The sequence below is a fragment of the Callorhinus ursinus genome, unplaced genomic scaffold (genome assembly GCF_003265705.2).
Source record: "Callorhinus ursinus isolate GAN/ISIS: 27379988/994484 unplaced genomic scaffold, GSC_fseal_2.0 scaffold25, whole genome shotgun sequence".
Taxonomy (NCBI): domain Eukaryota; kingdom Metazoa; phylum Chordata; class Mammalia; order Carnivora; family Otariidae; genus Callorhinus; species Callorhinus ursinus.
In genome coordinates, this window is record NW_027397087.1 from 38143149 (window position 1) to 38157516 (window position 14368).

Below are 14368 nucleotides of genomic sequence, written 5' to 3' on the forward strand. Positions count from 1 at the left end.
GGGTACTATTCCTGCTTGTGTGTGTGTCTCTGTGCCAGCATATGTGTGTCTCTTGACATGGGGGCTCCATTCTGGGTGTGTCCACCTCTGGGCTGGGAGTTTCTGGACCATAGGACAGAATTACATCTTTGGATTCTAACAGCACCTGGCACGGAGACTTGTCCTGGGCCCGGGGCTCAAACAGCACTTGTGAATGTGTGTGAATGTGTGTGTGTGTGTGTGTCTCACATGTGTACATGTGCATGTTGGTTCCTCAGCAGGGCCCCTGCTCCCTGCTCTGGGCAATGTCTCACCTCCTACTGGCTCACCTCACTGGGTGGGATGTTGATCAGCTAAGCCCTGTTTTGACCTTGTGCTCTTTTTTCTCTATTAAGATGTGGTCCTCAAGGTGATGGACAATAAAAAGAAAGAGGAACTGTTGTCCTACCAAATCCCTATCAAGTACCTGCGTGTCTTCCACCCCTACCACTTTGAGCTAGTGAAGGTGAGTCAGAGCCCTGAGCCCATGAGGGCCTGGGATAGGTAAGGGGAGAGCAGGTGGGAACCACCTTGATGCCCCCAGCTATTCCCTCAGAGCTTCCCATGCTCACCTTGCAGTATGACAATTCTTGGACCATATGGGGCTCAGGAAACCCAGCTCCTGGCAGGTAGACATGAATGATTTCCATGAGAATTTGGAATTCTCCAAATTCATCTCTGTAAAAGAGCCCAATAGCATGGAACATCTACTACATTAAATAAATATGCCAATGAAAGATATATTCTGATTTCATGTATGTTAAAAGTGGGACTGTATCTAAAAAGCAAAGAAATACAGTATTTACAGAATATCTATGTCCCAGCTCCCAGGCCAGACACCATCTCTAATCCTCAAGGTGAATTACATTTTGCATACATAGGACTGGGACCCAGAGAGAGGAATCCTCCCAACCTGGGTGACAGAGCAAATGAGTAGCAGAGTGGAGGGTGAGCCCAGGTCACCTGTCTCCCAGGTCAGTTCTTTCTGTGCTGCCACAGACTGCCTTGGCAGGAGGAAGGCCCAGAAGATTTGGGACAGGTGGGAGAGAAAGTGCTCCCTGGAGTGCACCCCTCTAGTAGGCAACTGGGCAGGAGCCTGGAGTGGGGAGCCTCAGGCGTCTCCGTCCATGGCCTGAACTTCCCAGGACAACTCCCCCATCGGCTCCCTCTCCCCAGTGCTGACTGGTGGAAGGGAGAACTCATTCTTTCATGGCTCAAGCACTTAGTAAGTACCTACTATGTTCTAGGCACTGGGCCAAGATGAACAGAGCATTACTTTCCCCTCAATGTGCCCTCCAGACCCCTACTGTGGCTTGGAGTAAAGAACAATGTGATGCAAGATTGCCTGGATTCCTATCCCTGGTCTGCCTCTTGCTAACTGTGTACCCATGGGAAGCTGCTTAGCCCACTAGGCCTCCACTTCTCATTGGCAAAATAGAGAGACACTGAGCAAGCATTTGGACAATCAATTGCAACAATGGGCATAAAGCCCCTGGCAAAGTACCTGCCACGTGGTGGGTGCTCAGTTGGTTCCTCTCCTTTCTTCCCACCAAGCCCTGCACTGATCTTCTTTCCAAGCACCTCCTCAACCATGACCTAAGGGTCTTTACCTTCCTTAAGCCCCTTCCCTAAGCCTGGATGAGGTACCTGGAGCAGGCAGGGACAGGAAGGTCCAGAGAGATGAATGACTCACCTGGAAGGCTCAGCGCTTTAGCTGTGATTCTGCGATCATCACCCAGGCCTTCTGGCTCTCTGGCCACTTACAACCCAGGCCTTGTTATCACATCTTCACAAAGAGAGCAGGCAGGCAGTGGTCCTTGTGAGGGCGATGAAATATTCAAATAGAAAAGGGAAGATTTATTATATTGATCTTGGAAGGGCTCGCGGGGACCATGAGCTTTAATTATCAGCTCGGAGCCCCGGTGGAGCAATGCCAAGTGATTGTCTGCAGAGGGCTGGATTTATGGCCAGGGGCTTCCCCTTAGTCACTCGCCTTCTTGTGTGTCTTCTTCCTTCCCCCTGACCCAAGCCCGCCCAGTCTGGAAAAGCTGAAGAAGCCACTGCCAAGACCCAACTGTACGCGACCATCGTTCGGAAGGGCAGCTTCTTCCCCCGCTATGTCGGCAGCAACCACACAGCTCTGGAGGTGCCAGACTGGGGCCCGGGGTGGGGGTGGGGGGAGACAAGCTTTGAGCAGCCCCCAGACCCTGCCCTTCACCACCTCCAATTGGCTTGACTTTATGAGGCAGGGAAGGGTGTCTGGGGAAGAAACCAACAGGGCCTTTCAAGAATAGCCAAAGGACTTTGTGAAGGACAAGCCCTGGGATGCCTAACCTTTCCCAGCACTTCCAGGCACACAGTCCTGCCCTAACCTGGCCGTCTCTTGCTCTGCTCCACACACCATGCAGGCAGGATGGAGAAGGGGAGGATACCAAAGCCTATGTCTGTCTGAATCTCATGGGGGTGACCCACCACTTTGGCCCATAGTCCCTTCCTATTTTCTCTCATGTTCTCTCCCTCTTGCAGTAGTGACCCCTGATCTAGGGCTTACAAGCCCCCAAATTTTAGGGCCTCCCGCCTCTTCTTTGAGTCCTATTTCTGAAGAGGTTTGGCTGGCCTTCCAATTAGGCATTCATTCATCCATTCGACAACTGTTTACATAGCCTCCTCCAGGCCTGGCCCAGCTTGGACCTAGCTTCCACACATGCCATCCCCAACCTTCTACCCCTCAGCCTTTCAAGCAGCTTCAGGAGGATGGGCAGTGCCCCAGAAAGATGTCCAAGAACCTACCCCCTCTCTTTCCCCCACAGCCTTCAAACTGCCCAGGGCTGACAGATTCAAATGCAGCATTGGTCTGAGTATGATAGGGGGGAGAGGGAGTAGCCAAGAAGGCCCAAGCTCTGGGCTTCCCCTGCCCCAGCCTGGCCGATCTGATGCACCCCACAGCACTGTAAGCCTGACAGGACAAGACCTGTTCTTGAGTCTCATTTCACAGCTGGGGACACCGAGACCCAAGGAGAGCCTGGGAATGGAAGTCCAGAGCTCCTGGCCCCCATCTCTGCTTCCCCACAGCCACCTTGGATGCCAGTGTGTGTGACCTGCAGGGTCCCTCTGGTCCAATCTCCCTCCCTTTTATGTCATGCCCTTTCCTGGGACCTGCCAGCAATTCACACACACACACACACACACACACACACACACACACACACACACACACGGAAGTAGGAAGAGTGGCCACAGCTTGACCTTGCTGTCCCCACGCCACACCCCACAGGGAGAAGGCCACATCCTTAAGACCCAGCAGAACCCTGGCCTGTAGGTATCTCCACCGAGGATCTGCCCTACACCCACCCCAGCCCCCAGACTTACCTGGTAGAGTCTCCAGCACTCCGCCTACTCCCTGGCCCCAGCACAGATGTCCCCCGTTCCAGTCCTGAGAGCAGACTGGAGAGCACAGTGCACAGAGAAATTGCTTCTGTCACTCACCGGCTGTCATGAGCAGGTGTGCCTATTTCATTCACACCTGACCATTCAGCGTGGACCAGGTGTAAATTAGCCAGCACCCCCCACTTCTCAGAGACCTGCTCTCAGCCCCTACACCTGTTGGCGTCCCTGTGAGCACTAGGGTCTGACAGCTCTGCAGCTGACTCCCTCAGCCCAGACTCCTGCCCCCACCCAAAGTTTGTAATACCCTCAGCAGATCCAGTCCTTTGAATCTGGGGCAGGGATTCAGTCTCCAGGGGCCCCAGCGAGCGCTGAAAGGCCCTAAGCACTATTATTTTAAGGCCTTACTAGTTCACACCTGTGTGGAGTTGCGGGCCACCAGCTCAGATGGGTCCTGGCAGAGGGACCCAGGAGGGAGAGCTCAGGGAGGAGGAAAGAGAGAGGAGCCAGAACAAGCCCCTACTCCCAGGCACTCTCCTCCCAGTGAAGGTCAGGACTAGGAGGACTGGGGACAGTGTGGACCCACCCCTCAGTGTATGAGCTGGGACCCTAAGGCCCAGAGTGGAGCGAGGACTGGCCACGGTGACATAGTGACCCAGCTGTTGTGAGGGGGCCCTCAGCTGTGTTCACAGCCCCTTGTCTTTCTGCTTTTCTTCCCCTGTGCACCCTGTAGTTAGGACCCCCATCCACCCTCCAAGCCTGGGCTCAAGCCCAGCCCCACCCTGAGGCCATTGCCTGGCCCCTCCTCCACCACCCCACCAGCCCCCAGGCATCAGAGGTTCTGTCTCTCTCTCACTCAGAAATACACTCAGCCTCTCCCTCCCCTGTCCTCCACTTTTCTCCTTCATCAGTGGAGCTCATTTCTCCCTGAAACACACACTGAGGTCCTACTCTGTGCCAGGGGCGTTTGCTAACAGCAGTGAATGAGGTAGACATGGTCCACGCCCCTGTGGAGCCTGGGTTCTAGTCAGACGGACAGAACATGAACAAGAAAGAAATGAGACTGAACACAGGTTATGATGAGTGCTACAGAAGAGGCAATCCAGGGGCTGAGAATGGGGTGGGCTGCTTTAGTAAGAGTGGTCAGAGAAGGTCTGCTGGAGGTGGTGACATTTAAGCTCTAAAGGAAGAGAAGGAGCCAGCCACTGAGTTGCTGGGGGTGGGGATGGGGAGCTAGGCAGAGGGATCAGCATGTGCAAAGACCCTGAGGCAGAAACAAGTAAGCATGTTGGAGAGGTGAGACAAAAGAGGCTGGAGCAAAGGAAGACTTGGGGATTGGTGGAGATGCAGGCCAAGGGCAGACAGGCCAACACATGCAGGTTTTGGCCATGAATTCACTCTAAGGGCAGTGGGAGGACCGTCCTTGCTGGTCTCAAGCTGCGGAATGACATGGTCCAATTCATTTTTACAAAAGCAGTTTTTGCCATCATATATCAAATTGCCTGGGAAAGGGGATGGGTTAGGGGCAGAATAGAGGCCAGTGATGGGAGTCAGAGAAGTAAAAGGAACCGCAGCTGGGGGAGTCAGGGTGAGGGCTGAGGGGTGAGTGAGAGCCCATCTGGTGGGTAAGGGGTGAGAGCCAGGAGCCAGATCAGGAGTTGCTTGGGATGGCAGTGGAGATATACGGGGACATAATCTGTGCCTTCTCCCTCTGCCTTCCCATTGCCTCGCCCAGGGCCTGAAGGAGGGCAGCCTTGAGCAGCGAAAGAACCAAGCGAGACAGATGGAGGCAGGGATGAGCTCATTCCTGGGGAGAAAGATGGCAGGTGGGTTGGCCTTGTCCCCGAGAGGGCCCAAAGCCATCCAAGGTTCACCTGCCTCCTCTCTTCCCCAGGTCTTTCTCCGGGGAGTCAATGAGCCCCTGGTCAACAACCCAGACCCCATGGTGGTCATTGCCAGGGTGGTTCCCAACTACAATGATTTTAAGTGAGTGGGGCCCAGGTGGGTGTGGGCAAGGGGAGGGCGGGAAGGGCAGAGGACAGAGGAGGGGAAAGATTGTCATTGCCACCACAGGCCATGATTCCAGGAGCCCTAGAAACCTGCCCTCTTCAAGGCCTTTCAAACCTCCCATTGGGTCTGAGGTCCCAGGAAGTTGCCCACGGTCCCTGGAAGGGGGTGGCTTAGAACTCTCTGGAGAGCAGGCTGCAGAGGAACCAGCATGTGGAGGAGGACAGGAGGTCCTCAGCCCCTCCAAACCTGCCTCCCCATCCCATACCCACCACATCCACAGTTCCCCCTCCTACTCTAGTGCAGGACCAAGGCTCCAGCCAGTGGTTGTCCCCGAAGAAGGCAGCCTGTGGGTCAGCTCAGAACTTCCCTTTAACCCTGCCCATGAGTCTCCTCCCTTACCCTCCTGAGGGTCTCCCTGGCCCCAGCTGAAACTCATGTCCCACCCCCCCAGACAACCTTTGGGGTTGGGTGGATTTGAGGACTCTCAGGAAGGGTATTCAGGCTAGTTTGGCCACTGGAGGTCACAGCACCATCTCCTGGGGGTCAGCTGTCTGCCTCTGTCACTTCCACTGACTCTGATGGCCCAACAGGACTCCACTACACCATCTGTTGAGTTCTGATGACCTGTGAACACTCCTTGCTTGTTGGAGGAATGAAGCTGACTGATTCACTCACTCCCAGCCCTCCTAAGAGCTCAGCACATGCGCACACGCTCACACACACACACCTCCTGAATCCTGCCCTTGTAGCCTCTGTGCCCCGCAAAGCCTAAACTAGAACTGCCAGCACGGGGGTGGGTCATTCTGGCAAGGACTTCCAAAGGCGAGGCTTTTTAAAGATGAGGGCAGCTGGTGCGTTCAGATGAGGCCCAGGCCACAGCAGGTCATGCGGCAGGGAACCTGGGAGCTGCAGCCCATCTCCTGACCCGGATGAGCTTTCCCAAGGCTTGGGCCAGCGATCAGAAGGACCAGGGTCCATCCCCTGTCCTGGTGTCCAGGTCCCTGCCCCCTCCTCCTCTCTCACATCAGAGTCCATCTGCGTGGGAGCCCTTGGTTGCCGGGCTGGGGCACAGAGCCAAGAGCACCAGGCACCTGCAGCACTCCAGGGCTGACCCCTGTCTCCTTGCCTCCCCAGGGTCAATCAGGTAAAGCAGGACCCGGCGTTCACGGGGCTGCCCATCACCCGACTCTCCTTCCCTATCTCATCTGTGATGCACTTCGACGTTCCTCGGGTCAGCCAGAATGGGTGCCCTCAGGTATGGCTCCTTCTCGCACACACCCTGTCACTGGCTCGTACCTCTGGTGTCTCACCCACGTGTCGATTCACTCCCTCAGTCGGCTAGTCCCTGGACTATTAAGGCGTTTACTGAACCCAGCTGTGCACCCAGAGCCAAGCCTCTCAGTGCTATGGAGGAGCAGTCCTCAGGGCACTCTTGGTCTGGTGAAGATAGGCATTACACGCATGAAAAGGTCACACATCAACACAAGAGAATGTGTAATCTAATAATGAAGCAGGAGGGACTGTCAGAGCTATAAAAATCAGAGGAGAGAAAACACAAAGGACAAATATGGTCTGAAGCCGCTTCGATGAGGTTCCTAGAGTAAGCAAATTCATAGAGACAGAAAGGAGAATGGTGGTTGCCAGGGACTGGGGGAAGGGGACAGTAGACTGTCCTTGTTTAATAGGTACAGAGTTTCCTGTTTGGGTTGATGAGAAAGTTCCAGAAATAGACAGTGGTGATGGTTATACAACATTGTGAATTGTGCATCTAAAGACGATAAAAATGGGACAGTTCATGTTGTATATATTTTACCACAATAAAAAAAAAATTTTTTTTTTAATTTGAGGCCAGAAGGATGTGAAGCCTGGGTGATTAGGGTGGGTACCCAGACACAAGACTCTTGAGTTTTTAAGAGGGGAGGGATGGTTCAGGGCAACAGAGCACAGGAGTGGAGAGGCGATGCACAGGACATGAATATGCACAGGACATTGAATATGTTGGGGAGGGCTGTGCAGATTGTGGCCGGGTGCCAAGGAATGGTCAGATCAGTCAGTTCCCATAGTTCACCTGGAGCTTGCCCCACATGATGGTCCCAACATTCCTAGAGGCCTTGAAGAACACAGGGGTGCCTGGGAAGTCCTTCCTGTTGTCTGCCCACCGCAGTTCATGTCTAGCACAGCAAATACAGAATGGGAGGGCACCCGTTTGGAGCCCCAGCCTTCATTTAAAGGCAAGGACATTTGAAGGCTCAGACACAGACAAGAGTGATGGTGGCAGGGAGGGGTGGGACGAAGGGGGACCCTGGGGACAGAGGCTTCAAACCCAAACCAATCCTTGGCCTGATTTCCCCAGAGTCATCTCACACATGGCCCTGCATTTGCCCAGAAAATTATGAACCAATCAGCAGGCGGTCCCGAGGGGCAGGAGGCACGGGCTGCTTTAATGAGGGAGCCCCCTCCCCATCCCCGGGCCCTCTCAGGCTGCCTTTGCTGCCTAACCAGTCTTGGTAGCAGAGGTGCCCCCAGCTACAGAGACTTGCCTCCAGTGCCTTGTGCATGTGTGGGACTCAAGGCCAGCGGTCTGGTGATGGCAGGACACTTGTTGACGTTCACTAGACAACATGGCAGTTGGGCCAGGTTGAGAACTCCCAGGAGTGAGGGACAGGGGCAAGCTTCTGTGGTACAAGGTGGGGGTGGGCAGAGCCCTACCTGGAAGGATACCAGTCAGCAGCTTCCATACTCCCCTCCCCCCTCCCCTTTCTGCGCTTCAGCCTCCTCACTTCAGTTGAGGGGTGGTGGTTGGACCAGGTAATTTCTAGGACATCTGGAGTCGCTGTGATTTCCCACCAGCTGCCCACCATGCTAAAGCACTGCGGCCAGGGATTTGAGGGCCTGGCACAGCTGGGTTTGACCCCTGCTCTGTGACTTACTAGCTGCGTGACCTTTGGCAGCCTTCTCGGTTTCTCCAATTCCAGATTCCTACCTTTACTGTGCTGTTAGCACTCGAGGGACTCACTTGTGCACAGCGTCCAAGCCCAGGGTGGAGGCTCAATGGGCTCTGTCCCTTTCAGAGCTGCCCCTCCCCTAGTGTCAGATGGCCCCTGAGGCCAGCCCTCATTACATTTGGCTACAAGTAACCCCATGGACTTGAGCTCTAAGCATATTTATTGTTACACTTGGCGAGGGGTCCCCACATAGGATGCTGCCGGAATTTGTTGATGCACCATCTCAACAGCGTCCTCAGGACTCAGGATCTTTCCAACACCCCTGAATTGCCATCTTCAGCTGTCTGCCAGCTCGTGGAGGCAAAATGTTCGGGGCACCCCATCCAGACATGACCAGGACCCAAGAGAGAGGGAGCCTCCCCTTCTCACCTGTGGCTTTTCTGAAGGGCTGGAAACCTCCCACCCGCAGCCCCTCCGCAGACCTCCCTTCTCGTCTCATTGGCCAGAATTGGGTCACATGCACTTCTCTCAGCCAATCACTGAGGAGGGGCGTGGCTTCACCGTGCGGTAGCTAATGCGCACAGGTGTGGAGAAGGGGGTGGGGCACCGGGACCAAAGAGGGTTCTGTTAGCTACGAGGGAGGGAGGGGAATGGTTGAGGGGTATTAGTGTCTGCGTCACCCCTCTGGGAGCCTGGTGATGATGGCAAACCTGGTCAGTGAAGGGAGAGTTGGGCCGTAGGGGCCCGAAATAGGGTGGGACTTAGGAATTACTCCTACCCTGCCTCCCGCACCTTTGTGGGGGGCCATTGCGCAACAGGCTGCTCCTGCTGGCCTGCCCTCCTTAGAGAACTGAGGCAGAGTTCCTGGCTGATGAAACAGAAGCAGAGGAGAAAGAAATTGTCTATGCCCACCGTCATCTGCCCTGTCTCAGTCCCCACGCCGGTCGGTCCTCGGGCTCTCACGGGGCCCCTTTCCGTCCTACAGACCTTGCCCTGGTGCTGGCCTCATCTCTTGCGTGGACCACCGTGGCGGCCTCCACTCAGACCCCTCCCATTCAGCCTGTGAGCCCTTCCCCTGGACCCCTAACCCTTTCACGGACAGGACGAAGCCCTCGCTGGCAGCCAGGTACACAAGGCCTCATGCCCCGGAGCCCCCTGGCTCGCGGCCCCAACCCTGACAGGCTTTCTGCAGGCACTCTGGATGTGCGGCTCTCCTGCACACGCATGCTATCCTCTCTGGTCTGCCAGCCTTCCTCTCTGCTGCCCTCAGCCTAGCATGCCCCCTCCCTTGGGTCCTCCCTTCCCCCAGTCAAGAGTCATTGCTTTCTTCTCCGACATCCCAGCTCCCACAACCCACAACTTGCTTAGACCTCCGCATGGATCACAGACGTGTGTGTGTGTGTGTGTGTGTGTGTCCTATCACTTGGGAAGACGGTGAGCTCCAGAGGGGACAGGGTCTGACTCTAGCTCCTCCATATGCCCCGCAGCACCCCTGAGGTGTAGAGCAAGGAGAAGCCCCCAGTCAGCGTTGGCTGAGTTCAATTCAACTTTCGTCTTGACGGCAAGGTATCCATTCTGTCCTTCAGCCCACACGACAGCCTCCAAGGCATAGAGCATAAGACATTTCCCAGCGGACAGTGACTTCTCGGGTTCCAGGGAGGGGAAGGGACTTGCCAGAGGTCACGCAGCAAGGTTGAGGCAAACCTGGGCCCAGAGCCAAGGTGTCCTAACTCCCTCGAGGCCCCCAGCATCAGCCACCAGCAGCTACCCTTCCCAGGAGGGCAGAACAGACAGTGGTGGGTCTGGTGTGGACGTGGTGGGCCCAGGGGAAATGGAAGGAGGGCCCCATGGGCCCATGTAATGAAAGCTCTATCCCTAGGGAAGGCAGGTCTGCCTCAGTGGCCAGGGGTTAATGGCTTTGCTGAAGATCACAGCTGAGGGTTAATCACATCCCTTAATTCCACAGCCGGCCATGGCCTTTCCCATTAGCCTCTGTGGTCAATGGCTTCCCCGCCCCACGCCCTGTCCCCCACTCCCCCCCACACACACATGCCACCAACACCTTCACCAGGGCCCTGGCATCAGACTCCAGAGGTGGTTTAACCTTGATTCCGTGCCCCTCCCCCCTCCACAAGAGAGACTGACCCTCTCTCCCCAGTTGTAGGTCTGAAGGGATCTTTCTTGGAGGACTCATCCTGGGAAACCATTCAGGGAAAGACCTGTCCTTCCTGAGCAGTCAGACACTATTTCTTGTTTAGTAGACTCCATTTAGACACATTAATAGGCCCCCGAGAGGACAGCTAGCATCCATTAAATAACCCCCCTTCCAGGGTGGGAGCAAGAGATGGGGGCAGCAAGGGACTGAGTCACAGGTCCTCCTTGAGTGCCTCAGGGCCTGGCAGATGGTCCAGACTATGGGGCAGCCCCTCTGGCACTCAATGGGGTGGCTCCGGGATGGGCATGGTTTGGGGATCAATCCTGAAAGAGCATTCCCAAGGCCCACAGAACCTGGAAGCAGCTTCTCTAGCCTGGCCTGGTGGCCAAGTGGCTGTCCCTGAGCTCCCTCCAGAGCCCATTCTCAGAAACAGTCCATCACCCAGCCCCTGTCCCTGTGCTCAGGACCCCTGGCCCCCAAAGTGACTGCAGCATGTCCCCAGGGGCCAGGGCCGAGGCCGACACAGCTGAGCCTTGGGCGGGGCCTCAGCGAACCAGAGCAGGCACATTAGTGTGACAGGCATCAGAGCCCTGCCACCGCGGGGGGAGTGGACCCACACTGATATTTCGAGATCTGCATCAATAACTTCTGGAGCCAGTGGTGCATTTGTGTTGACCTTTCTGAGCAATGACTGGTTCCCGCAGGGGAGCGGGAGGTGGGAGCGGCTGCCACTGTTGCTGACAGCCCCTGGCTGGGGACAGAGGCAAGGCAGCCGCTGGGGGAGTCTGCACTGATGGCCCCAGCCCCTCCGTGTGTTGGGACCGTGCAGGGCTGCCGGCTGTGTGTTACAGGCTGATGCCCTCATGTTCCATTCCCCACTCCTCACCTTCCAGCCTTTGCAGATGCTCAGCCTCCTCCACCTGCAGTCCCCCCTTGTTCCAGGCATCCTCCACCCTTGCCATGCTTGGAGTTACCTTCCACCTTTTTCTTGGGTGGTTTTCCCAGCCAGAAGACCTCCCTCTTTCCCTTTGCCCTGCCAAATCTTACTTCAGAGCCTTCCTCTGGTCCTGCTTCCTGCAAGATGGCTTTTGTGGCCGTCCTCAGCAATGTCTCCTGTAGCCCCTTATTCGGGGGCTCTGGGCAATGCTGTCTTGTTTCACTGTTTAAATATCACTCAACGTGTGTGCCCCAGCTGCTGGCTTAGTGTGCTACCAAGTCCCCCGAATGCCCAATGGCCTGCACTTCAGACACACCAAGGCTCAGGTTTCCGAAGACCCGTTGTGGCCTCTGCATCCTGTGTGGGGCAGAGAGGGGCTGGGGACAGGGCGGAGGGCGTGTCTCCTTTGGCATCGATGACACCCCCAGCTGTGGAGGTGAATACTAGTGCAGCTCTTTAGGAAAACCGTTTACCCATGGTCAGTCAAGTGCCTTAAAATGTATGTCCTTTAATTTAGCATTTTCATGTCGGGTACTTAGGAAATAATCTGAGACACAGAGATCCATGTCAAAGAATATTCAATGCAGTGCTATTCCAGGAAAACATGAGAAGGGAGGAAGCTGGGCACCTGGACGTGACAAAGTATCCTACAGCACTACAAAGGTCACGGACACCAAGTGTTACTTGTGACTCTGGATATGCTTAGGTTCTCATAGTAAATGAAAAATAAAAGATGTTAGGATGACAATTATCTACAAAATAGGGTTAGGAAAAAACTAGAAAGAAACACACAGTCTTAGGACAGTTGTCTTTAGTGTAGGAATTTAGGGTGTTTTGGGGGGGGTGTTTGTTTTTGGTTTTAAGTAGGCTCTACACCCAGTGCAGAGCCCAACTTGGGGCCTGAACTCATGACCCTGAGATCAAGACCTGAACAGAGATCAAGAACCAGACATTTAACTGACTGAGCCACTCAGGCACCCCTAGGGTTTTTCTTTTTAATCTTTCTACTTTTCTGTATTTTCCAAAATTCATTCATTACACGTATATCACTTTTACAATTGGGACAAACGTTTGCGACATGTGTAGACACACACAGATGGATATACCTGGACATCCTTTGATTTGGGAGAAGCTGTGGCCCCACTGCCTACTCCCACTGTCTCCTTTCAGCTGTCCAAGCCTGGGGGCCCCCCGGAGCTGCCCTTATGGAACCAATCCTTCCTCTTCCAAGGCCGAGACGGAGCCACCAACTTCTCGGAAGACACAGCCCTGGTGCTGGAGTACTACTCCTCGGCTTCCAGTGAGTGCCCCTTGGTGCCGTGCGGGGGCAGCCATGCGTCAGGACATATGTATGAAAGGTGCTCAGGCCACCTGCCTCTGCCCCCTGAGGGGATAGGTGAAGGGGACCCGGTTCCCAGTGCATGCAGACAGGTGGAGGAGCACCTGGCTGGCTTCCTTGTCCTTGTTCCTTGGCACGGGCCAGCACACGTGGGTCCTATGTCCATATTAGACCCGTGCACTTTTATCGCACCACTACCCCCTCCCCATGTACCTGTCAGGGAGGAGGGAGGGACAGATGCCCCCAGGGCTCACAGCACAGAGGGGAAACCGGATTCAGAGACCAGCTGATCCACGGTCTTAGGTCCACATGGAGAGAGTAAAGCCCCCAAGGGCAGAGACAGGGGAGATCCGTATACATACCCAGAAGCACAGAATATGTTGAGAGTTGGTCTTGAATTCAGAGAGCCCTAAAGAGCAGAGGAGGAGGAGACTTGTGCAGGGCAAGGCCAGGGGCAGGAACATGAGGTGTGGGAGAACTGGATGTTGGGTACCAAAGGATGGGGCCCCTGGTGGGGCCTCTAATGCTGGGATCCGAGGGGCTTGGGGTGTGGGCTTTGGTGGGAATCCCAGCTGGTCCTCCCCCTACAGTGAAAGGCAGTGAGCCATGGACCCTCAGCAAGCCTCTGGGCGTCTCCGTGTTGCCGCTAAAGAGCCGTTTGTACCGCAAGATGCTGGCAGGGAAGGGTCTGAATGGGCTGCGTGTGGAGAGGCTCCCCATCACCGTGAGTGCCCCGCCCTGACCAGAGCCTGCGCCAGGTGGCCTGCTCCCGCCCCAGCCTACCCTGTTTCACCCTGCCCCACTGACGCCAGTGACTCTGGCTTCTCCAGCAGCTTCCACCAGGACCCTCCCCATGGAAGCCAACCACCATCAGGTATAAGGAGCTCCCCCGAGCTCCTGCCCCGAGCAACGTGAGGAGAAACACAGGGAGGCCCCACGAGATGGTGGCGAGAGTTCAGGCCTTTAACCAGAGAGACCTGGGTTTAAATCCTGACTTGCCCTAGTGCCTTGTCCTTGTCCTTGCCTAGTCCTCACTGGGCAATTTGGGGCAAGTTTCTTAGACTTTCTGAACCTCAGAGTGCCCATCTCTAAAATGGGAACAACATACCTGTATAGGATCTCTCTGTATGACAAGAGAACCAAGAGCCCAGGCTCTAGAGCCTGACTGTCTGGGTCCAAATGCTGGTTCCACCCCTTACCAGATTACATGACCATGGGAAAATTAAAGTCCGGGTGCCTCAGTTTCCTTGTCTGTTAAATGGGTTCATAGTAATAGAATTTTTCTTATAGGGTTGCTGTGAGATTTTTTTTTTGAGGAAATATGGGTGAAGTACTTAGAACAGAATAAATTCTCAATAATATTTAAAACATTATTATATCACCATTTATTTCTATGCCACCTTTTCCCCTAAAATGCTTCTGGCCATCCTGACGTAATAGATGTCAGTAAATGGGAGTTTCCCCACTCTGCCAGGACACAGGTCTGAAAGTGCCAGTCAGGTCTTCAGTGGAGTTGAGAAGGGAGGTTCGAGGCAGTGAGGGTGAGCAGAGGCAGATCATTCTGCCTCCCTCTCACTCCC

At 55.0% G+C, this 14368-nt stretch overlaps 1 protein-coding gene and 1 long non-coding RNA gene across 7 annotated transcripts in view; one reads left to right on the forward strand and one right to left on the reverse strand.

Annotated features, from left to right (window-relative positions):
- Window positions 1-14368, forward strand: part of CCDC33 (coiled-coil domain containing 33) — a 100956-nt gene that overhangs the window by 37037 nt on the left and 49551 nt on the right. For all 6 annotated transcript variants that reach the window (XM_073877363.1, XM_073877357.1, XM_073877361.1 and 3 more), the window contains 6 exons: window positions 375-484; window positions 2048-2164; window positions 5297-5388; window positions 6547-6667; window positions 12620-12749; window positions 13379-13512. In XM_073877363.1, the coding sequence (XP_073733464.1) occupies window positions 375-484; window positions 2048-2164; window positions 5297-5388; window positions 6547-6667; window positions 12620-12749; window positions 13379-13512 (704 nt within the window). The remainder of the gene's footprint in view (window positions 1-374; window positions 485-2047; window positions 2165-5296; window positions 5389-6546; window positions 6668-12619; window positions 12750-13378; window positions 13513-14368) is intronic.
- LOC112833463 (uncharacterized) overlaps window positions 1-14368 on the reverse strand; it is a 32909-nt gene that overhangs the window by 1740 nt on the left and 16801 nt on the right. Inside the window, exons 2-3 of the long non-coding RNA XR_003210631.2 lie at window positions 1712-1834; window positions 591-696 (exon numbers count right to left, since the gene is read on the reverse strand). This is a non-coding gene — a long non-coding RNA (uncharacterized lncRNA). The remainder of the gene's footprint in view (window positions 1-590; window positions 697-1711; window positions 1835-14368) is intronic.